Genomic DNA, 23,248 nt, shown 5'->3' with positions numbered 1-23,248 from the left:
TGCCAGGGTAAGAGGAACACACTGCTCGTCGTTGGTCCTCTGGGTGTCTTCTGTGTTGCTCGTCCCCACTCACAGCCAGGCACAGCCGGGGAGGAGTTGCAGATGGCAGCACTCCAGCCTGCTTCCGCAAAGGCAGTACTCCCACATTTTCTGTAGAAAGACTTCTTATCTGAATGGTGGAGGATTGCATTCACTAGTAGGCTGATCAAGACATTTTAATTTTAATTTTACTATTTTTTGAGACAGAGTCTTACTAGGTCACCCAGGCTGAGTGCACTGGTGCAATCCTGGCTCAAACCACCCTCAACCTCCTGGGCTCAAACCACCCTCCTGCCTTAGCCTCTTGAGTAGCTGGGACTACAGGTGTGTACCACTGTGCCCAGCTAATTTTTTTTTAAATGTTTTATTGAGCCTCACAAAACTTTTAAAATGTTTTGCAGAGTGGTCTCACTGTGTTGTCCAGGTTGGTTTCAAACTCCTGGAGTCAAGTGATCCTCTTGCCTCGACCTCTCAAAGTGTTGGATTACACTGCCTGGCAAAGAAATAATTTTAGTTAAAAAGTGGGGAAAGTGGAGGTAGAATACATCTGTTATCACAATGTACCAAGCAGGCTGAGGTTGTTATTAAACATGGTACCAGGGGTGTTGGAGGAATGCTTTGAAATGGCTGTGGGCAGGGCAGGCTACACAGCTGAACTCGAGAATAACGAAATATTTGGTGTGCAAGCAAAACCCCGTGTTTCATAGTGGGAGTTAAGTATGAGATGGGATGATTTAGGAAGCCCCCACAGCGGCGTTAAGGGGAGTTGAGTCATCATTTACCATTTCTGGAAGCAGCTCATCTCACACAGCTCACAGCAGAATCTGGAGCTACTGCTTCATATTCTAGTTCCTGGCCTTGACCTGTCACCTCTTCTCCCGAGAGCAGGGGGCCTTACAGGTGTCAGTGTTCTGTGTGGAGCCTGGGCTTGGTGCCGCATCACCTATGCCTGCCTGTCTTCTGAGCACTCATTCTGGGTCAGACACTGAGCTCGAGGCAGGGTGTGCAGGTCAGCCAGGCAGGGAGTGCAGATGCAGGGAATGGGTAGGAGCACACGCAGGGTCCCCCGGCACTTCAGTGGGGTGACGCAGCTTCTCTGGGAACGCAGGGGTGGGGTGGGGTCGCAAGTCAAACTGGGCATCCTTCCACGTCTCCCCGAGCTGGCATCTGAGGAGTGTTCTGATGGCTGCAGGGAGGCGGGAAGGCTTCTGGGCTGAGGGCACCGCTTGTGCAGAGGCAAGGCAAGAGGGAATGCAGCGGGGCCAGGCCAGGCAGCAGCAGAAAGGTGGCACCTGCCGTCGGGGAGGGCTGCAGGTGCTGGCCAAGAGGTTTGGCTCCTTCCTGCAAACAAGGGGCAGCCTCATAAAGCAAGGCCCATGGCCAGGCTCGTGTTTTAGAAAGATCTTCCTGGAACTCACGTGGGGAGCTTTCAGGAAGGGTGTCGAGGTGACTGAGGCTCCTGTGGGACTCTGCGAGAGCACGGTGGTGACCTGAGCGGGTGGCTGGGGTGGGTGTGGAGGAGAGGCTGCCAGGAGGGGCTGGGTCGGCTGCAGGCTGAGAGGGGGCGGGTCTGGCCTCTGGACTGGGTTGGTGGTCATGCTACCATTCTCCGAGTAGGGATGTGTCCCGTTGGAGGTGCCCTGGGATACCAGACTGGTGTGTTCTGGAGGACAGGTGCAAGTGTTGGCTTTCAGGAGTGGCTTGGGGGCTGTTGATCCAGAGTCACCTGTGTGGTCCTTGAAACAAACTGGACATGGTCACACAGGAAGAGGGTGAGGAGTGAGCAGACGCCGCAGTGGTGTCCTGAGTGGGGACGCTGCTGGGCAGGGGCAGGTTGACGGGGAGCCCAGGAAGGAAACCGAGGAGTTAGGAGGGTAGGAGGCATGGGTCACATCACCGGAGGACTGAGTGGGCCCAGGCATATGTGCTGCAGTGGGGACATGCAGCCCGCAGCAGGTCAGGCAGCCTGGGGCTCCAGGGTGACCAGAACAAGGGCCAAGGCGGAAGCCAGACTGCAGCCCAGGGCTGGGGAGTGCCAAGGCTGACGGTGCAGGGTGATGCAGGCAGCCCAGAGGGCATGCTGGGAAGGCTGGCAGGGGCCACATGTGGATGGGGCAGGGACAGTGACTCAGGGTGGGCTCACATGGGCAGGGGCCATGGAAGGCTGTGCCCGTGAGCCTGGAAGGGGATGCAGTTTTGGCCCACCACCGAGCCTGTGATGTCTGCGGAGGGTGCAGTGGCTCACCAAGCTGAGTGGTCTTGTCGCTGGGTGGGGCGTGGTCCTGGTGGGAGCAGTTGGCTGGACCCCAGTGCTGCTGTCGTCCCCTTGACAAAGTGGACCCTGAGTGGAGGGGCATGTAGGCATCTGGTGTCACGTGGCAGAGCCTGTGCGTGCTCTGCTTCTGGTGCAGGTCAGCCATGAGGAGCACAGGTGGCCCTTTGGCCCCATACTGACAAGCCTTTCATTTGTTCCGTGGAATGGACGTTATTTCACGGCCTTGCTCTTTTCTCTGCAGCTTACGGTTATTCCAGAAGTTTGACACGTTCCGGATTCTGGTTTGTGGCGGGGATGGAAGTGTTGGCTGGGTCCTCTCCGAAATAGACAGCCTCAACCTTCATAAACAGGTACCTGGACAGGAGGGAGCCCAGCCAGGAGCAGAGACGGTGCGGAGGTTAGAGGGAAATCATGCACTCTCAGCTCCTGTTCGTCTCGGAGCACCTGTTCTCAGGCCAGAAACCATTGGTGGTTTTGGGGAATGTGCAGTTTGGTGGCCAGGGCAGAGAGGGGAGAGCCTGGGCCACCCCCTGGTATCATGGAGGCCCAGGGGCTCTGGCCATGATGTATGAGGGGGCCCTGAAGGGAGCTACGAAAAGAATTGCCCACAAAGGACCCACATGGGGAGCAGGGCTGGGTGGAGCTGTTGCTTTACTGGGTAATTTTTGGCTTGAGGCCTCTTGCTTCTGAGAAGGGGTCGGCAGTATACTTGAATTTCTCAAGTCAGAGCCATGGTTCATTGGACTTAGTTTTTTGTATTAAAATAAAAATAGATTTTCCTGATTGTATATAAAAATGTTCATATATTCACTTAATTTCCACACCTAGCCACGGCCTCCCCAGGTGATCCAGCCAGTGCCAACATTTTGCTATCTCTGACCTCTCTTGATCACAGTACATAAAATGCACAATGCAGTTGTAATTTAAACAGGCTATTCTGTTACTGCTTTTGTTGTTGATTTTTTGAGGTCCACGTCTTGCTCTGTCGCCAGGCTGGAGTGCAGTGGTGCGATCTCGGCTCACTGCAACCTCTGCCTTCCCGGTTCAAGTGATTCTCCTGCCTCAGCCTCCCAAATAGCTGGGATTACAGGCACACGCTACCACGCCCAGCTAATTTTTGTATTTTTAGTAGAGACAGGGTTTCTCCATGTTGGCCAGGATGGTCTCGATCTCTTGACCTCGTGATCCGCCCACCTCGGCCTCCCAAAGTGCTGGGATTACAGGCGTGAGCCACCGCGTCCGGCCTGTTACTGCTTTTAAAAAATCACGAATTAAGATGTTGCAGACACCTTGTGCCTGTGTCTGTAAGTAGGCATCTGTGTGTCGTTTTCCACTGGACACACCCGGGAGCCCAGGGCCAGCTCACCTCCATGTGTGAGCACGGTGATCACTTCCCAGTGGTCTCCTCTCTGAGCGCACCCAAGCTTAAGTATTGAAATGTGCTGACAAACTGCCTTTCCTCAGGGCTGTGCCAGCTTCCATGTCTGATGCCTCTTAAAGCTGTCTTTCCCCGTGCACCGTCCAAGCCGTTCATCTCTTTAGTTTTTGTCCAGCTAAGTAGACCAAAAAATGTCTGATCTTTACCTCTTTAATTCCTGGTGAAGTCAAACGCCTCCTCAGTTGGTTATGAAGTTTTAAATAAATCACCTGTTTATGTTTTTTTTGCCTCATTTTCTCTTTGAGTGTTCACCTTTTTTTCCTTTAAAAATGGGTGTGTGAGGATTATTGTTATATTAACTTTTTATCTGTCACTGCAGATATTTTTTTCCCGGTGTGTCGTTTGTCAGTTCAGCGTCCTTTCTGGGGGTGGTCTTTTCTTTCATGATTTTTGTCGTCTTGTCATATTTGCAGCTACCTACACCCCAAGATTAGGAGGATTTGCATCTGTATTTTCTTATGTTTATTATGGCCCCTTTTTAAAAAAATTCAGTCTTCTGTGTGACGTGGATGTGTTTTTCAGTGCTTCTGTGGTCCCTACCCAGCCCTGCTCACTTGGTGGTATTTCCAGGTGGGTGGACTTGGACAGCTCCGGCCGTGAGGCCAGCAGCTCAGGAGGAGAACTGGTGCCGCCTGGTGGTGGATTAGCATAGACTACTCTAATTTTTGATTTGGTGTATCATTTGCAAGTTCATTGTCACTAGTTAGGAAGACAGTGGGACCTTGTGGCTTATTTTCATACGTTCAGCCAGGGTCAGCACACATTTCTCTCCCCTGCTTCTCTTTGACACCTGACGTGGTGGCTATGCCCTCGCTGGGCCCCTGCTGCCTCGGGGTTTTTTGTCTTCCTGGCCGCTACTGCTCCATGGTGGCCTCTCCCTCCTTACCCTTCCCTTAACACTGTGTCCTCAAAGCCTTGCTGGGGCCTCTCCTTCTTCACTTTTGGAACACTCAGCAACCTGCAGGGCTTCTGCTGTCATCTCTCTCCTGGGGGCGCCTCAATTGATAGCTGAGCCTTGGGCCTCTCTGGATGTCTCCTAGTGCCGCGAGTTTCCAACACAACACCACGTTCAGCCCTCACCCTGCATTCCTTTCCTTCGAGTCCGAAAATGTCATCCATCTAGATGTCTGAGCCAGGAAATTGGACAGTTGTTCTTGGTTCCTCCGTCTCTTCCTCCTGCCTGTTTCTCACTAATTGTGGCCTCGGTCCTGCCACCCACAGTACCCTGGCCTCTGTCCATCTGCAGCTCACCCAGGCGGCCTTTCCCGGGGCACTTCTGCCTGTGCGCCCCCCAAGCACGATGCTTCTGGGAAAAGTCCAGACCTTTAAGAGAGTTTGCCAGAGTCCCAGCTTTGCCTCCTGCTTGCTCCTCTGCCTGTCTGCCTCCTGTTTCCTCGCACTGTACTCCTCTTCACTGAGCTCTGCCTTGCCCCTCCCAGTGTGGTTCCGCCCTGCCTGGAGCACCATCCATGCCTGCTGTGCGCTGCTCTCCTTTTCCTTTAAGGCTCCAGGAAGCCCTCGCGGAGTCCTCAGACCCTCTGGGCACCCTTCAGTGCTGGGTTCTCTCCATCTAGTGTGTCGCCTCCAGTGTCCTGGCCTGCTCGCTCCTGCCTCCCCCTCTGCCAGATGTCCCCTTGGTGAGGCAGGACCTTCCCTGGTGTTTGCTGTCCCCACAGGCGGCAGGGCCTCAGGCATGGTCACTTGCACCTGGTGAGCAGAGGGCTGTATGGTGCTGTAGGCTGGACCACGGCAGGTTTCCTGCCTCAAGGACAGTAACGCCTCCCCACGCACTCCACTGCAGGCCTTCATGGCCGTGGGCACTGCGTTGTCAGAGTCAAAGGCTGGTGAGCTCTGGGCAGTGGGTGTTTCAAGAGGCCTCCTAAGCAATGGAATGGTGTAGTGGGATCTCATTGGAGCTCTGGGATGGGAATCCAGGTGGAGGGTGAGGCCTGAGTAATACATGAGGTCTCTTCGTGGAACAGCAGGCAGGCGGACAGAGGCTGAGCTCTGGCAAGGTTCCAGGGTGGCCTCCAGACTGAGGATGGTCCTGGCACCCTTTTTGGATAGGATTTAGAGGAGAGAAGTGACACTAGTGATGTTTTTGGAAGAAGAATTTGGCATTAGTGAGTGAGATGCTGTAGTGGATGGAGGGACAGGTAGCGAGGCATCAGAGTGATTCCTTGGGGCTGCGATCATGGTGGTGAAAATGGGAAGCAGGGGGATTTGGGAGACAGATCAGAGAGGGTGTGAGGGGCTGACCATGAAGATGTGATGACAGCTGAGAGATGGACCTGTGGCTCATCCATTTCTCCCAGAAGCAGCATCTTATCTCAAGGGCAGTCACGTTTCTGTCTCATTGCCAAGGAAAATGCCATCTGTCCCCTCCAGTGGGCTCTCCCTATAATGTGTAAGCTGCATGGTTTTAGGTCACATCCCCACATTGCTGATGTAACCCTCATGGTGGGTGACAAGGAGGGCTGCGGGCTGGGAGGTGGCCCCTGCCCCCAGGTGTTTGCCTGCACATCTTCCCCCGTGTTTCCTTAGTGTCAGCTTGGAGTGCTGCCGCTCGGCACAGGGAACGACTTGGCCCGAGTGCTGGGCTGGGGCTCAGCCTGCGATGACGACACCCAGCTCCCCCAGATCCTGGAGAAGTTGGAGAGAGCCAGCACCAAGATGCTGGACAGGTGAGTGGGGATGTGCTCCGGTGCCATCTGAGGAGACTTTGAGAGACAGGTCCCTTTGACCAGGTGTTCTTAACCTGGGGTCTGTGGAAAACATGGGCCCTCTGAAATTATTTGTAAAGATTTGACCTGAGCATATATTCTGATAGTCTTTGATATTTGGTCAGATTATGACAAGGATAAAAACAAAACAGGTTAAGAACCAGCCATGCCCTAGAATGATCCGGTCTTCCCAGGAGGCCAAGCCTGAGTGTGTCAGGGCCGTGGAGAAGGCAGCTGCGCTGTCTTTGGCTGCTTCAGCCCGAGATCTAATACCCATCGGAAGAGTGCTTCTTGTCGCTTACTTGAACAGTTTCATTTTCCTATATTCTGTTCCCAGAAGAAGTTTTGAGGAATTATCCTCTAGTGCCTAAAGCCGCTGTGACACTTTCCCTGAGTGAGGTACTGTTGTTCCGAGTGACACACTTGGCACTCACTGACCACATGCCTGTGGCACATGGGGCGCTGATGAGATGCCTCCTAGCCTTCCTAGTTGCTCCCAGAAGCCTAGAGTTCTGAGCACAGTTGTGGTTTTGCAGTGCCCCCACCATTTCAGGCCTCCTCTGTGTGCCTTGGGGCCTGTGAAATGCTCATCTCACTGGGCCAGCTGGCTGAGCCATTTGCAGCTCTCTTGAGGAGGGTAAATCCATTTCTCCCAGAAGCAGCATCTTATCTCAAGGCAGCCATTTATGGGAGACCTTCCTCTCTTTCATGGAGCTGTACTGCCATTAGTTGTGGAGTGCAGACATTTGTTCTCAGCCAAGTTATGGGACAGAGTCAAGACCAAGGGCCTAAAAATGAAGTCAGAAACTGTGTAAAGATCAAGGCTGCCAGCCGTGAAAGCGGAGGGTGCAGGGTCCACCCTTGTGGGCCTGCACGTCTTGCCGCCTGTGCAGCTGACCTTGTGTGTGCAGGTGGAGCGTCATGGCATACGAGGCCAAGCTCCCCCGGCAGGCCTCCTCCTCCACCGTCACCGAAGACTTCAGCGAGGATTCCGAGGTATTGCTGGCCTGTTCTTCACACCCTGCTCGCGTGCTGATGTGATCTGAACTGTCCTGGCAGCGGTTTGCATCACCTCCCTTGCAGAGACGCCTCCCCTTTGGTGTTGGGGTGTCACAGTCAGGCCTGTGGAGGTGCAGGGTGAACCCATGGCTGAGAGGATTCTCACTCCCCTGGCAGGGGCCTTTTGGGCTTTGCGAGCCTCTAGGGGCTTCCTGGGGTCGTCATCGGCCCTGCCGGGTGGTGGGGGGTCCTCCTAGTGGCCTTCCCACCCTGTCTGCATCTTCTCAGCTGCTCAGTGAGCCCCAAACGGTGCGCGCCCGTTCCCTCCCCCGCCACGGTGCCCACGTGCCTGGAATGCTCTAGCCGGCTCTCCCCTAGCCCCCGGCTCCTGCCCCGTCCCACCTCTCTGTGGCGTCCGCAGCTGCCCTTCGCTCAGCCTCCTCTAGTCCAACTGGTGGTTCTTCTCATTTGATGATTGTTACTGTTGTGTTTAACGCTCCTACAGCTTCCCTCAGAGAATAGACTTTGTCTTTAGTTTATATTTTGCGCTGGTGCAGTGCTGGGTGGGGTAGTACAAAGAGGTGAGCTTTTGTCAGGGGCTAGGGCAACGGTCAGCAAGCAAGGCCTGCAGGCCAGATATGCCTGGGCCCATGGCCTTGCAAGTGAAGACTGGTTTGTACATTTTTTTATTTTTCCTTTTTTTTTTTTTTTTTAAATTTTGAAAGGAAGAGTGTGTGTGTGTGGGAAGCCCAGGATATTCGCTGTCTGGCCAGTAGTGAAGTTTGCTGACCCTGGGGCTGGGTCCTAAAGACAGCAGGAATCCCACAGGGATAGGGCGCCCTTCTGACAGCCAGAGCAGATGGTTGGGGGAAGAGCGTGTGTCCAGATGGTGCTCACAGCCAGATGGAAACAGCCTCTGCTGCGAACAGACCCAAACCTGGAGCCGGCCTGCCAGCACGCTGCTGTCAGGATGAGTAGGGGTCAGGACAGAAGCTCCTAGCACAGGCCGTGCTGGGATCGCAGACTGAAGGAGATTCATTTGTAGTTTGCAGCTTGACGAAGCTTTTAAAATCTTTCACCTAGCACTAGGTGAGTCCCAGATTAGCGTTAGAAGTGAGTTGAGGCTTGGCTGGGTCAGACAGTGTCTGTTAGGAGAGACTCGTCTTTCCCAGCCTGTGCTGGCAAGGAAGTGGGTGGCAGAGTCACTGGGACTGTCATGGAGCTTGCTGTCACAGAGACCAACAGTCCTGGCCATTTGGGGTGATTGCAGGTTCAGCAAATTCTCTTCTATGAAGACTCGGTTGCAGCCCACCTTTCTAAAATCCTCACCTCGGACCAGCACTCGGTGGTCATCTCCTCGGCCAAGTGAGTGCCTGGTGGCCCTGGGGAGGGCATGGTGCCCTGGCCCCCAGCCTGGAGCTGCCTCTCTAGAAGGGTCTTTCTGTTTCTCTCCCCACAGAGTGCTCTGTGAGACGGTGAAGGACTTCGTGGCCCGGGTGGGGAAGGCCTATGAGAAGACGACCGAGAGCTCGGAGGAGTCAGAGGTCATGGCCAAGAAGGTCTGTTCCCGTGCCCTGGGTGGGAGGGGCATTGAGGCAGCAAGAAGCTTGGTCTGTCACCAGTAGAGGGCCGTGACTGCAGGTTGTCCAGGTTCTTGGTGATTTGAACAAAGAATTAGACAAAACACACAGTAAAGGAAGAAAAGAATGAAGCAACAAAGAACGAAAGCAGGGATTTATTGAAAATGGAAGTACACTCCACAGTGCAGGAGCTGCCCGAGCAGCGGCTCAAGGGCCCAGATACAGAATCTTCTTGGGTCCAAATACCTCCTAGAAGTATCCCATTGGCCACTTCATGCTCACCTCATGTAAATGAAGTGGTAGCCCACAATCAGTGATTGGCAGAAAGCAGCCAGCCAGAGGCTGAAGTGGTTACAAAGGTTACACTCCTATGCAAACTTCTGATTGGTTGCAAAAAGCAACCAATCAGAGGCTCAGGTAAAGTTTCAAAGTTGCACTTCTATGCAGAGTAAGACTCAGCTCGCAATCAGTTTGGTTGGTTGCGGACAGCCAATTTCCCCAATTTCCCACCTGCCGGGGCGGGAAAGGTGGGGATTTGCAAAGGGAGTAGCCTCTGGTCCTTTTGTTACTTAGGTGTGGAGAGTTAGGATTTTCCTTTTGATTGAGTTCTAGGAAGTCTGGGTGAAATGGCCTGAGGTTCCCTGCCTCCAGAGACCCTGTTCTCCTGCCTCAGCTCTGCATGCCATTTCCTTTCCTTGTTCAGTGCTCTGTCCTGAAAGAGAAGCTGGATTCCCTTCTCAAGACCTTGGATGATGAGTCACAGGCCTCGTCCTCTCTGCCCAACCCGCCCCCCACCATTGCTGAGGAGGCTGAAGATGGAGATGGGTCGGGCAGCGTCTGCAGCTCCATGGGGGACCGCTTGGTGGCATCAGCTTGCCCGGCCCGGCCGCAGATATTCCGGCCTCGAGAACAGCTCATGCTGAGAGCCAACAGCCTGAAGAAAGCGATTCGTCAGATCATAGAGCACACAGAGAAAGGTGACTGGCCTTGTGATGAGGAGGGGCTTTCCTCAGGCCAGCACTGGGCATGCCCAGCGTCCCCTGAACATGGAGATGACGGAAGGGTGCACGTTGAGAAAACCTCCACTGCGGCCCTCTCCACCTGTGTCCAGGCACCAGACCCCCAGCGAGTTCGCTTGCCCTCCCTCCACGCCTCCTCTCACACCCTCAGACCCCTTCATGCTGCCTCCCCTTGACCTCTTTCCTGGCCCTCATTGACTTCACTATAAGCGTCTCACTCCTGTGAGAGCCCTGAGGTCACAGCCTCACACCCACGCACCTGCGTGTCCGTGCGGCCGCTCCTCCCGCCTGCAGCCCTCCAGCCTGCGCCAGCCTCCTCTGCACCCCTTGCCTTCCCCTTCGAGGGTTCCAGGCCTCCCAGCCTGTTAGCAGGGATGCCCTGCCCCGGTGCCAGGACCAGGGGGAAGATGGGTGGGAGTGGGGGTTCGGAGTCCAAGCCTTTAGCCAGAGGATGTTTGAGGAAGATCAGGCCGTGGGGCGAGGAGGGGCCCTCCGCCCAGCCTGACAGCGCCCTTAGCTTTGCACCTGCGTGCTCAGCCACACACACTCTCCTTGCACAGCTGTCGATGAGCAGAATGCCCAGACCCAGGAGCAGGAGGGCTTCGTCCTGGGCCTGTCTGAGTCAGAGGAGAAGATGGACCACAGAGTGTGCTCACCACTGCCCCACAGCGAGAGCTTCGGGGTCCCCAAGGGGAGGAGCCAGCGCAAAGGTACCCGTGGCTCCACCTCCCTCTGCGCACCACGGTGTGCTTGGTTTTGTTGAGACGTAGTGGGCTTGCCAGGGGAGGTTTGAGGGCGCTTTCTCATAGTTGCTTTGGCCACTTGGTTGCATAAAAATTCACCGCCCAAGGCCTGTTTCTGTGCATCTCCTGTGCACGCCCTTGAGGTGTGTGCGGTCTGTCTTGGTGGACACCAGTAGAACCCGTGAGACCCCCTCCATCAGGGCGAGGACTGCCTCCCTGAGGAGCAGTTGCGTCCTGCCCTCACTGCTTCCTTGGAACCATACTGGGCCCCAGAACTGCTTGGAAGCGGCTGTGTCTGGCAGAGGGAAGGCGGGTGGGTGAGGGTGGGCCTTCTTTGTCCTTGCCCCTCCTGGAACAACCCACAGCACAGGCCCTGGTGGAGGGCACCCCCAGCCTGTGCAGGCTGCTGGGAGGCCCGTGCTCAGAACTGACCCACGGCCACTGCATGGCCACCACTCAGAGCTCTGCTGTGTGTGTGCTCCACCTCCCACAGCCCGGACTGACTGGGCTCACCCCTCCCTCCAGTGCTGCCACCTGTGGCTTGTATTACCCTCTCCATGAGCCCAACCCCCCAAACATCATGTGCACCTGCTTGGTCCTCTGCCCCCTTCTTTGTCCCACACACTTCACGCAACTGCCTGTGGTTTGCAGCCCTCCCTCCTCAGCCCTCCCACCTGCTCATGTCACTAAGGACTCCCCAGTATTTCACAGTCGCTATTTCAGACAGCTGCCCACCTGCTCATGTCGCTAAGGACCCCCCAGGTATTTCACAGTCTCTATTCCAGACAGCTCTAAGGTTTTCTGCTCTGTTGTTACAGTGTCGAAATCTCCATGTGAAAAGCTGATCAGCAAAGGAAGTCTGTCCCTGGGCAGTTCTGCTTCCCTTCCACCCCAGCCAGGAAGCCGGGACAGCCTGCCTGCGCTCAACACCAAGATCCTGTACCCAAGTGAGTGGCGGCCAGCAGGAGGGACCGGTGGGGGCCCTAGCACAGCTCTGGGCCCATCAAACTGAAAGAAATGGGCTCGCTGTCCTTGGAGAGTTTACAGTCCCCTGAGAAAGATAGGTGGAATTTAAAAATTTACATGACTGTATGAAGAGTGCTTTTTTTTTTAAACAAAAGCCAGGTAGTACCCAAATAACCACCCAAGGAGCCCAGGAGGTGCCATTGAGGAGGTGATGGTCGAGTTGGGGTTTGAAGAATGAAGGAATTATCTGAGTGGAAAAGGGAGGTGGCCGGCCTGATGAGGGAACCCGAGGGACCGTCCTGTGCTTCTAGCGTGGTTGCAGGAGGCGCAGGGAGGGTGAGGTCCTGGCTGCCTGGAGCATTCCTTGATGTTCATTTCTTAGGAAGGCAGCCTTATAAAGCCTTAAGCCTCAACTCTCAGAGATCATTTTGGTAGAGTGGCTTACATTAAATGAGAACACGAAAACTGACTCTATAAGCCTTTTTTTTTTTTTTTAAAGAGGGTCTCTCTCTGTTGCCTAGGCTGGAGTGCAGTGGTGTGGTCATGGCACACTGCAGTTTGACCTCCTGGACTCAAGTGATCCTCCCCACTCAGCCTCCCAAATAGCTGGGACCACAGGCACACACCTTAGAAGCCATTTTTTTGTGTGTTTTGTAGGTGTTGGTTTCTGCCACCCAGTATGGTTTTTTTGTTCCAGTGATTTTTGACCTAAGACTATTGGCAAAATTTGGACATGGTTATACATAATTTTAGAAACATTTAATTATAATAACGTTCTGCAGAATACCGGTCCACCAGCTTCAGAGACACGAGCTTCTGTTAAGTCTGTAGCTTCTGACCAGCACCACCTCTTTCTTGTGTCTGCTTTACAGATGTCCGGGCTGGAATGTCTGGTTCCTTACCCGGTGGCTCAGTCATCAGTCGCCTGTTAATTAATGCTGATCCCTTCAACTCTGAACCAGAAACCCTGTGAGTATGAGGGATAAACCAAGTGGGTATATTGTTACATGGCTGCTAGTGCCTAGAAAACAGATCTCAGGATTAACTAGAGAAATTGGTGAGCAGTTGCCCAGCTGGTGGTAGCTGATAAGGAAGGCTGAGAAGTCGTGGAGATTCCACTTAAGGAGTGGAGCTGGAAACCACAACTGCACATCTGCTGTAGAGGCGAAGCGCACACCTCCCATCTCCTTCCCAAGGTCCCACAGTGCTTGCTCGACGTCCCCTGAGCCTGCATGCCCTTCCGAGGCTTTTCACAGGCTCAGCTGCTCCTACCCTGAGCTGCCCTTGTGCTGCTCTTCGTGGTCACTCTCCCATGACCTTGGCTGGACCTCACTGACTTCTGCTTACAGCCTGCCATCTTCCTCTTGCCATCCCTTCCCCTGCTTTCCTCTAACACCTGCTCTCCTCATTGCTGATGCAGAACCATAGACTCTGGGCTGGAGGGTCCTCTGTGTGCCTCCCTCGTGTCTCCGAGCACCTTAGGGAGACACCGGCCTGCGCTGAGGCTTATAAGGGCTGCTGTGTGCCTGCGTGCTGATACTGCTACTCCTTGGGGGACAAGGCCTTCTTCCTCTGCTGGCCTGTAAGGCAGTGAGGACATGTATATAGCAGTTTAATGGAGTCTCCCTAGGTATTGGAGACCATTGTGGAGACAAGTGGTGTTTTGAAAACCTGTTTTTCTACACTCATCTTTCTGCTGGCTGATTGCAGGTTTTGGGCAGCTGGTGGCAGTTGGTTAAATGTGGCCAGCCATTTTTCTGGAGTGGTTAGGGACAGTGACAGGAGAAAATGCGTGGTTCACAGAGGCTCTGGGTTTGGGAAAGTGGACCCCTAGATTCCAGCTGCTGGCCTGGTACAACACTTCAGTGTCCCTGTTCCTGGCCTGGTCTACTCCTCCCCTGGGGCTGCCTGGGGCTCCAGTTCTCAGCCCTCCTGAGGCTTTTCCTCGGGGAGGCCAGAGCCGTAGTCCTACAGTGAGCACTGTCCCTAAGGGCCCCTGAACTGGATATCTCCTTTGTCTCCTTCATCTGAGACTGTGGAACTTCCACTTCTGTTGCTCAGCTGGGTGGTCTCATCTCTTCTCTTCACCTGGGGAGGCAAAGCTGTGCTTTGCTGCCTTCCTGCCGTGGTGTGTGCCTGAGCCGTATTGTGTAGGCCCCATTGCAGCTGGGTCTGAGCAGGCCCCGGCACCCTGTCATCTCCCACTGCCCCAGCCACTGCCGCCCCTCCTGCTCCAGGCCCCTGAGCCCAGTCTCTGCTGCCTTCCCTCATCTCTTTGCCCTGTTTCTCTCTGTTGGAGCTCTCTGTTTTCCCAGGACCTATACATGCTGGCCAGGCATGTGGTCTTCTGCATGGTAAACAGTTTTGTCCCAGAGCTTTGCTCTGGTGCAGCTGTCGGGCACTTGAATTAGATGGATCATAAATACACTGACACGTGCTAGTTGTTCTCAGATCCGGCGGCACTGGCTCAGTGAGCTAAAGTGTGTCAGAATTCTGGCCCGAGCAATGTTCTCAAGCCCGTCCATCCATTGAGTTTCTTTGGGAACTCCCAGAACATCCTCTTCTCCTGGCTGCAGCCTCTGGGTGGAGGAACAGGGGTTCCTCCCTTCATCCGCTTGCCCTGGGGGGGAACCCCAGTGTGACCCTGGGGCTGGGGTGGGTGAAGGCCAGGATGGGCTTTCCCAGCAGCTGGGGGAGCTGCAGGAGCAGGACTTCCAGCTGGGTGGGGACAAGAAACTTGAATGAGCTGAGTCTCTTCTCGTCCGTCGCACATGGGGAAAGGGAAGGCTTGTGCTGTGGGGCTGGGATGGATGTTTTCAAGTCATTTTCCTTTTTAATTTGGCAACAGCTTTGATTGTAACTAGGGATGTTTGAGAAATGTTTTGAGATCCAGAGTTGAAATGGGTGAGTTTCTGTGCCATAAACATATCTTCAGGTTTGGTGCTGCTGGTGGAGTGTAAGATGGGCAGCTGCTGTGGGGAACAGTCCAGCAGCTCCGCCAAAGGTTCAGCCCAGAGCTGCCGTGTGACCAGCAGGCGCAGAACTGCCAGGCCATGTGGGATTGAACTGAAAACATGTTCATGCTAGAAGCTGTATGCAAATGTTCCTAAATAATAGCCAAAACGTGGAACATCCCAGTGTCCATCTGCTGATGAGCAGGTCAACAGATGTGGGTTAGCCACGCAATGGAGTATTATTTGGTAATAAAAATGAAGCGCTAACACGTTATAATATGGATGAACTTTGAAAACATCGTCCTGAGGAAGAGAAAGGAGCCAGACACAGAGCCCACGACTGCATGATCCCATTCCTGTGAACTGCCCAGCAGAGGCCTCTCCGTGGAGGTGGAAGGTAGACGAGAGGCGCCAGGGATGGTGAGGATGGAGAGTTAGTTGCTGATGGCAGGAGTACAGGCTTTCTCTTTAGGGGGATGAAATGCTCTAAAATCGATTATCTAGTGATGGTTAAATGACTCTGAATATACTAAAAATAATTGAATTGTACATTGTAAATTGATAAGTTATCTAGTGTATATCTTAATAAATCTCTTATCAGAAAAAAAAAAAGAAAAAGTTATCAGTTTTGCCCCAAGGAAGAGAAATGCTGAGAGATTGGGAGTCTGAAATAAGACTGCTCAGCAGGGCTGTTGTAATTGATTTAAAACTCACCTTTGCAGAGAGTATTACACGGAGAAATGTGTCATGAACAACTATTTTGGCATTGGCCTGGATGCGAAGATATCTCTGGACTTCAACAACAAGCGCGATGAGCACCCAGAGAAGTGCAGGTAGGTAACAGGCTCAGGAGCACGTCTGTCCTTTGCATCTTTGTGGCTTCTCCTTCCAGACAGTAGCAGATTTCTGGAGTCAGCAGGTTAAAGAATGTGCAGAATGCTAAGGCGGGGGCAGAAATGGAGCCCAGATGGCCTTATCAGAAGCACGGGTGCTTTCAGAGATGGAAGGGAAGCACCTCTCGGGCTGGCCAGGTCAAGGGAAATTCAACATCAGAAAACCAGTGATGGTGGTCATTGGAATGGCTGCGTCTCTTAATGAGAGCCCCAAGTCCGTGATACTACAGAAAAGCGGCAGGTGTGCGAAGCTATTGGACCTATAGCGTAAGTGCGCAGCATTGTTTGTGGGAGGGTCTGTGTGTTCATCACCACCCTAGCTGGCCCTCCCCCATCACACCGAGCCTGCCCACGAGGCCCTTGAGTCCAACCTCTGCAGGAAGACGGCGGCGTGGGTGCCCCAAGGGGCATCACTGGGGGTTTCAGTTTTTTTCCCCTAAAATTACTGGATCCTCGGTCCTGGCCTGAAGAGAGGATGGAGAAAAATGAGAAGGGTCCCTCCTCTCAAGCTTTTCTTCCTGGCCTGATGTAGAATTCCCTTTTGTCTGTGAAACACAAGAAGTGAGGGAGAAATGTCTCCCTCCCCACCCCACAGTAATAATCAGAGAGGCCATTCAGCTTTGACATGATTAGAACTACAGAGAGGGAGAAATGAGTGTGGGGGTTGATGGTGTTTGTGCAGAGAACAGTCCTTGACCCAGAAGCTGGGAGACCCTTGCTGGAGTCTTCGTCCACTGAGTCAGGATCGGCTTGAATGAACCAAGCCACGTGGGCCCCTGTGGCCTCGCCCTCATGGCGTCACTGCCACCTTGCGGGGAGCCATGCTGACACCTGAGGGGCCAGCTTTAGTCATTGCTCAGGTTATATGTAGTTGGAAATGTCTAGGAAAACAAAAGCATCAGAACTGAAAGAACTTTTGAACTCTGAGGCTCTTCCATGCAGGAGAAAATGGCTCAGGGGCCCCAGGGCCGTATCCCTGTACAGCACAGGATGGTGACGTCAGATCACTGGAAAATCCCTATTAGTCCAAAAATCACTGGGAAAAGTGTGAAAATACACATACTTTAGCAGGGTAAAATAAGCAGTTGAGGAACAGGGGCATGCGTAATACATTTCTAGAGCCTTGGAACCCTCGTCAAACCTCTCTGGAGTTTGTATTGAGAGCTTTGAAAAGTTCTCCTGAGAAAAATTCCACTTCTACAAATGTCATTGGAAATTTCTGCAGAAGTCATTGGAAATGTTGGTTGAAGTAGGTACGAAGGGACTCCTAGTGTGTCATTTACAGAGCTCAGGCATGGGGCGGAGGAGGGTGGTCAAGGGGATTGGTTCGATAAGCTGTGGTAGAGCCGTGCTTCGCTGAGGTTGGCCATGTCTGCAGAGAGCGTGTGGCGACGGAAGCATTGCCGGCGCAGGGTAAAGTGGACCAAGTAGGTCGTGCAACTGTAAACAGGTTACTGCAACTGGAAATTAATATGCAAAGAAGATTGAGGAAATACATAGCAGCACTTGGCATTTGTCATCAGCGCGTGTGGAGGGTGCAGACAGGTGCTGGATTATGCATGGAGGATTACGAGGAGTGTCTTCTCCTTGGTGCTTTTCTATATTTTCCAGTTTTCCTGTGGTAAGCATAATTTTTTAGCCAGAAAAAAAATGAGGATGTGTAGAAGTTTTTTATAGGGTTCTATAATGTTTTAACTTTATTGATTTCCCTTTCAGGGTATGATTGCTTTCTTGGCAACATGTTACCATTGAGCAAAATGTCCTGTTGGTGAACGTGTCTTTCTATGCATATCTGCAAACACAAAAATGTGTCCTTCGGATGTTACTGCTGTAAATGATTGCTAAATGTAGCTGATTTGTGGGTCAGATGCTATTCCCAGCTTTCACAGAAATGACTCTGGTTAACTGTATGAAGAAAGCCCATACCCGTGGCAAGTCTTTGCTTCTGTTTCTAGGAGCCGAACCAAGAACATGATGTGGTATGGAGTTCTTGGAACCAAAGAGTTGCTGCACAGAACCTACAAGAACCTGGAGCAAAAGGTCTTGCTGGAGGTGAGTGGAGGAGGGTCCTTGTCACCTGCAGGCTGGCCTCCATCCATCAGCAGACTGCCAGGCTCGTTGCTTCTCCTGTTGACTATTTCCTCCGTGCACAGGGACTTGGCCTGGGGATGCCCTGGCCACGGCTGTGCTCCTGAGCCCCTGGCGGTGGGAAGCTGGTAGAGAAAGAGCAGCTGACTCATGCCTTTCTCTTTTCTTTTGTTCTGTGTCTCTGCTGCTCAGTGTGACGGGCGACCCATCCCACTCCCCAGTCTTCAGGGAATTGCTGTCCTTAACATTCCCAGCTATGCCGGAGGAACCAACTTCTGGGGGGGGACCAAGGAAGATGATGTATGTATGGGGTGTGGGTGGCTGGGCCCGAGCTCAGTGGGGAAGAGCTGTCTGAGAGCAGGGAGGTGTTCTGCTGTGGCTGGGGTAGATCCAGCTCTTCCGTGTGCCAACAGTGGGGCTGCCGTGCAGAACAAGATAGATAGGGTCCCCCACCCAGCTCATCGTCTGGAGGGTTGAGCAGAGCAGATGTGTCAGTGAAGGTGGTCAGTGAGGGTCTGTGGTCAGCAGATGTGGTCAGAGGCTGTGACGTGGAAGGAGCGTCAGGGAAGGTGTCTGGGAGGCCAAGACCTGAAGGATGACTTGGAGTTGGCCAAGTTAGGTGGGCAGAGGAGAGGGGGAGGCTGTTCCAGGCAGAGAGAATTGCACAGATGAAGCCTCAGAGTCAAGACAGGGCAGGCACATGGAGGATGGGGGAGAGGTGCCCTGACTGCAGCGGGCAGCAGGGGCGTGGAGAGACAGGAGAGGTCTGCAGGGCCTGGGTCACGTTGGGCCGTGTGAGCCGGGGGAGAAGTTTGGAATTTGTGTTAAGAACTGTGGGAAGGTGTTGATAGGTTTAAACCTGGTTTAAACCTTCCTTTGTACGTAATAGCGAATAGAAGTATTCAGCGCTTCCTGCACACGTGGTGTGTGCTGGCCCCAGCCCTGGCACTCTGCAGTGTTAACTCACTTGGCCCTACTGATGGTCCTGGAGGAGCGTGCCATTAGTTTCCCCATTTTACACATGGGGAAATGGAGGAGAGAGAGATTCGGTAACTTTGCCTAGGTGAGAGCTGGTATTTGGTCCCAGGCAGCTGGTTTCAGGTCCTGCAACATGAAGCCCCTCAGGAGTGCAGTTACCTGGTAACTTCCCGTCAGCTGGGAGGGGCTTACCCCCCAGAGGGAGGGAGCGAGGGTAGGGGCGGCCTGTGTGCGGGGATGTGTGGAGTGGTGGTCAGCTCTAACGTGTCCCTTGCAGACTTTCGCAGCTCCGTCATTCGATGACAAGATTCTGGAGGTGGTCGCCGTGTTCGGCAGCATGCAGATGGCCGTCTCTCGAGTCATCAGGCTGCAGCATCATCGGATCGCCCAGGTAGTGGCCATGGTCCTGGGGTGCCTGGCCGAGTCCCCAGCCGGGAGTGTGCTAAATTCCGGGACAGCGCATGGAGCCTGGGAGGGTGGGTGCTTTTCAGGGCCATGTGGGTGCCTCATGTCCTGTTCTGGACAGCTCGTGGCCCCACTTCCTGGGCCAGAGCCCTTTCCCCATGCTGTGCTTGACGTTAAATTCTCAAGATAACTCTTTCTAATTTTTTTTTTTTTTTGAGACAGAGTCTTGCTCTGTTGCCCAGGCTGGAGTGCAGTGGTGCAATCTCAGCTTGCTGCAACCTCCACCTCCCTGGTTCAAGTGATTCTTCTGCCTCAGCCTTCCGAGTAGCTGGGACTACAGGTGCCCACCACCATTCCCAGCTAATTTTTGTATTTTTAGTAGAGGCAGTGTTTCACCATGTTGGCCAGGCTGGTCTCGAACTCCTGACCTCAAATGATCCACCCACCTTGGCCTCTCAAAGTGTTGGGATTACAGGTGTGAGCCACTGCACCCGGCCAAGATAACTCTTTCAAAATGTATATCCTGCTTGAGCCCCAGCCTTGCCTGTCCCCTCTGAGGTGGGATGAGATAGAGCAGACCCAGGCTGAACTCTGCGTGTGTCTGCAGCTGTCAGAGCTGCAGCTGGAGGTGGGGACGGAGCCCATGGCTCTGGTGTGGGGTGTGGGGGGATTTCCAGCTGGGGCCCTTGATCGTGGTTGTGAGGCCGAGTGGTGAAGGGCTGGGGGTACCCCCATGGCTTATTTCTGACAGCAGCGATGGGCTGAGGGCAGTCTGTCTGTGAGGATGGGGCAGGGCTGTACCCAGGCACAGGCACTGGGGCCGGGGAGGGTGCTGATGACACCCACTGGCTGAACCCCAGCCTGTGACTGTCTAGTCTCTTCCAGCACTCTGTCTACCCTTAGCTGTAGGCTGCTTGAAGTTCACAATTTTCATTCTTTGGCAATGTTTGTTGTTGAAAAGGAGGAACAGGATGATGATGGATGGCTCGTCGTCATCTATTGTGCCATCTACTCTTTTCTGGGGGTGTTTTCACGTGGCAGGGGCCCAGTGGCTGCTGGGAGCTACAACACCCCCGCCCCTGGGTTCTGACACCTGTTGTCTCAGCACCAAGGTCTCCTGCACTGACTGCTCAGTGAGAGGATGGGGCGGGACAGTGGGAGAACAGACCCTCAGCTCAGTGACACAACAGCAGAAGGCTAGCTGTAGGTGGAGCATCATCCCAGAGGCGGAGGTGGGGTGTCCTGCAAGGCAGGGACGGGTGTGTGGAGCAGGAAGGTCATGGTGGTGCCAATAGCACTTTTAAACCCCTGGGGGTTTTGGCTCAGCATGAGTGATGGCTGTGATGTCTGCTCAGTGTCGCACGGTGAAGATCTCCATCCTTGGGGATGAGGGCGTGCCTGTGCAGGTGGATGGAGAGGCCTGGGTCCAGCCGCCAGGGTATATTCGGATTGTCCACAAGAACCGGGCACAGACACTGACCAGAGACAGGGTAAGAGCGGCCGCCCACGGAACCTGGGTGGGGTCCAGGGCTCACCTGTGGGCTCTTGTGTGCACTGTTAAGAGCTGGAGCTTTTTGTGTTTTGTTCTAGGATTTTTTTTTTAAGACACAATGATTAAGCTAATAGGGCAGTAATTTCTAGGACCATCTCCTTCCCCTAATGTTAAAAAAAAAAAAAGTCCCATTTGTCCCTTTCTAGTTGTGATCTCGTTGGCATCCCCATAGTGTCTGTTGCAGTTAGACGCATGCTTCAGAGCAGCAGGTGTAATCGGGCTTTCGGGTCCATAGGCATTTGAGAGCACCCTGAAGTCCTGGGAAGACAAGCAGAAGTGCGAGCTGCCCCGCCCTCCATCCTGTTCCCTGCACCCGGAGATGCTGTCGGAGGAGGCGGCCACCCAGATGGACCAGTTTGGGCAGGCGGCAGGGGTCCTCATTCACAGGTGGGCTCCTGCCCCTCTGCGTTGCGCGTGAGCCTCCCCCGGGGTCCCCGGGACTGCGCTCTTCCAAGGCCCCTGGGGCGTGGAGCTGCTGCTCCTGACTTGGAGGGTCTGCATTACCCGTGAGGGCCGAGCCTGTTTCTGTGTGCCCTCAGCTGTGGCTCATTTCCCCAGTGGTCTTTCAGAACTCGCCTGGAGTTTACATGGCTGGAACCTAAAACCCACGGTGATTTTCAGGGCCACTCATTTAAAACCTGCCCTGGCTCAGTCGGGCGCAGTGGCTCACGCCTGTAATCCCAGCACTTTGGGAGGCCAAGGTGGGCAGATCATGAGGTCAAAAGATTGAGACCATTCTGGCTAACATGGTGAAACCCCGTCTCTACTAAAAATACAAAAAAAATTAGCCAGGCCTGGTGGTGGGCACCTGTAGTCCCAGGTACTCGGGAGGCTGAAGCAGCAGAATTGGTCGAACCCCAGAGGCAGAGGTTGCAGTGAGCCGAGATCGTGCCACTGCACTCCAACTTGGGCGACAGAGCAAGACTCTGCCTCAAAAACAAACAAAACAAAACAAAAAAACTCTGCCCTGGCTCCCAAGGGCAGCCCGCTGACAGCTGCCTTCACTTTGCCCTCGTTTACCCTGAGGACAGGCTTGCTCTTTGTTCTCAAGTTTACTTTAAAAAAAAAAAAAAAAAAAAAAAAGACAATTGCTAGGGGCATTTCCTCTCACCTGCCTTCTAGAAACGCCCTGGAGCCACTGTGTCCCTCGTGGCAGGTGGTCAGCATTGGCTGCCATCCCTGCTCCTCACCTGCCCTGTGCGGGTGCCGCCTGGGAGTCCCTCCCAGCTGGCACGTGTGGTTCTTCACCAGTGCGGGGCCTTCCTGCCTGCATTCTCCTCCCCGTGGCCGCACGCTGGCTGGTGCCCTGGTGTCCCTTTCTTGTTTCCCCTGGGCTCCTTCTTCTCCTGGCTGTGGACAGGTGCACCCATCGGTTCTGTGCCCAGCATGCTGTGTGCCCTTCCAGGCAGTCTGCCCAGCCCTGGCGTGCAGATGGATCATCTGTGCCAACCTTCAGCTCTTGTCGAGCAGGTGGTCGCTGTCCCAGTCATCACCGGCATTCCTCGCTCTGTGCTTCCATACCGGCTGCAGTCCTTCCTGGCGCTGCATTCTCTGCCCCAGGAGTTGGTGCCACGGCGGCCCCTGTCCTCGTCTCTCCCCCACCCCACCCAGATCAGTGATGGGGCTGGAGGACTTCAGTTCAGCTAATTCCTTGCTGTGCAGTGGGCTTCTGGTGGCCTCCCCTGGAAGGCCATTACCCTGTACCCTCAAAGCCCATGGTGGCCCCTGTGGCCTGCCTGGCAGGTGCACTTGCACAGCACTGCAGGAAGCCGCTGGCAGTGGCCTGTTTCCACAGGGTCAGGACAGGTTGGCCTCGCTGCCTCTGCTCACACTGCTCCTATAGTCTCTGTCCCCCCATCTCACCTGCCTAGCTACATCTCAGCCTCCCTGGGACCTGGTGTGACTTGTGCTTTCACTGTCTTCCCTATGAGGGCTGCTACCTGGGGTCTCGCTCAGAGCCCATCACTACACCAGGATTGTCCTGTTCAGATGAGGGTCCTTTTGTCCCCAGGGAGAGACCGGCCAGTTACAGGTTCCAGCAAGGCTGTCGGGATTGTGCCTTACTGCAGCAGTCTCTGCAGTGGGCCTGTGCACACTGCCACTTGCCCACTGGCCGTTTTACAGGTTGTAAACCTCATTTTGTACATTTGTCTCCCTGGAAAATCTTGGATTTTGACGTCAGATTTCTTGTGTAAGCCCTCCCATTTGCTGTTGGTTGTCCTGTGCCCAAGCTTGTGACTGAACGGTCGCTGGGCTGAGCCACGATCCCTGTCATCCTGCTGGGTCGGCCCCCCACATCAGCCCTCCAGGTGGTACCTGGGCCATGTTCAGATGCGTATTGTGAAAGGCTGCCCTTCTGTTTGGCCTGACATCTGCCCGTGCTTCTCTTCCTCTCTAGTATCCGAGAAATAGCTCAGTCTCATCGGGACATGGAGCAGGAACTGGCCCACGCCGTCAATGCCAGCTCCAAGTCCATGGACCGTGTGTATGGCAAGCCCAGAACCACAGAGGTAGCTATTCTGGCCTTTTCAGTCCTGGCTTCTTCTCAGCGTCTGCCGCCCTCGGCCCTCCCCTGTGCATGTTCGGCCCCCCGCCC

General features: G+C 54.1%; 1 protein-coding gene across 1 annotated transcript in view; it reads left to right on the top strand.

Annotated features, from left to right (window-relative positions):
* DGKD (diacylglycerol kinase delta) overlaps window positions 1–23,248 on the top strand; it is an 86,362-nt gene that overhangs the window by 50,092 nt on the left and 13,022 nt on the right. Inside the window, exons 9-24 of the mRNA XM_032753746.2 lie at window positions 2,556–2,664; window positions 6,297–6,436; window positions 7,387–7,471; window positions 8,745–8,839; window positions 8,934–9,033; window positions 9,758–10,031; window positions 10,634–10,783; window positions 11,635–11,763; window positions 12,655–12,751; window positions 15,459–15,569; window positions 17,585–17,681; window positions 17,910–18,017; window positions 18,973–19,086; window positions 20,456–20,590; window positions 20,888–21,039; window positions 23,051–23,162. Coding sequence (XP_032609637.1) covers window positions 2,556–2,664; window positions 6,297–6,436; window positions 7,387–7,471; window positions 8,745–8,839; window positions 8,934–9,033; window positions 9,758–10,031; window positions 10,634–10,783; window positions 11,635–11,763; window positions 12,655–12,751; window positions 15,459–15,569; window positions 17,585–17,681; window positions 17,910–18,017; window positions 18,973–19,086; window positions 20,456–20,590; window positions 20,888–21,039; window positions 23,051–23,162 — 2,008 coding nt within the window. The remainder of the gene's footprint in view (window positions 1–2,555; window positions 2,665–6,296; window positions 6,437–7,386; window positions 7,472–8,744; window positions 8,840–8,933; window positions 9,034–9,757; window positions 10,032–10,633; window positions 10,784–11,634; window positions 11,764–12,654; window positions 12,752–15,458; window positions 15,570–17,584; window positions 17,682–17,909; window positions 18,018–18,972; window positions 19,087–20,455; window positions 20,591–20,887; window positions 21,040–23,050; window positions 23,163–23,248) is intronic.

Source organism: Hylobates moloch, unplaced genomic scaffold, assembly GCF_009828535.3.
Source record: "Hylobates moloch isolate HMO894 unplaced genomic scaffold, HMol_V3 SCAFFOLD_1, whole genome shotgun sequence".
NCBI classification, from domain to species: Eukaryota; Metazoa; Chordata; class Mammalia; order Primates; family Hylobatidae; genus Hylobates; species Hylobates moloch.
The sequence above is the reverse complement of the archived record's forward strand: the minus strand, read 5'-3'. Positions and strand labels throughout refer to the sequence as shown.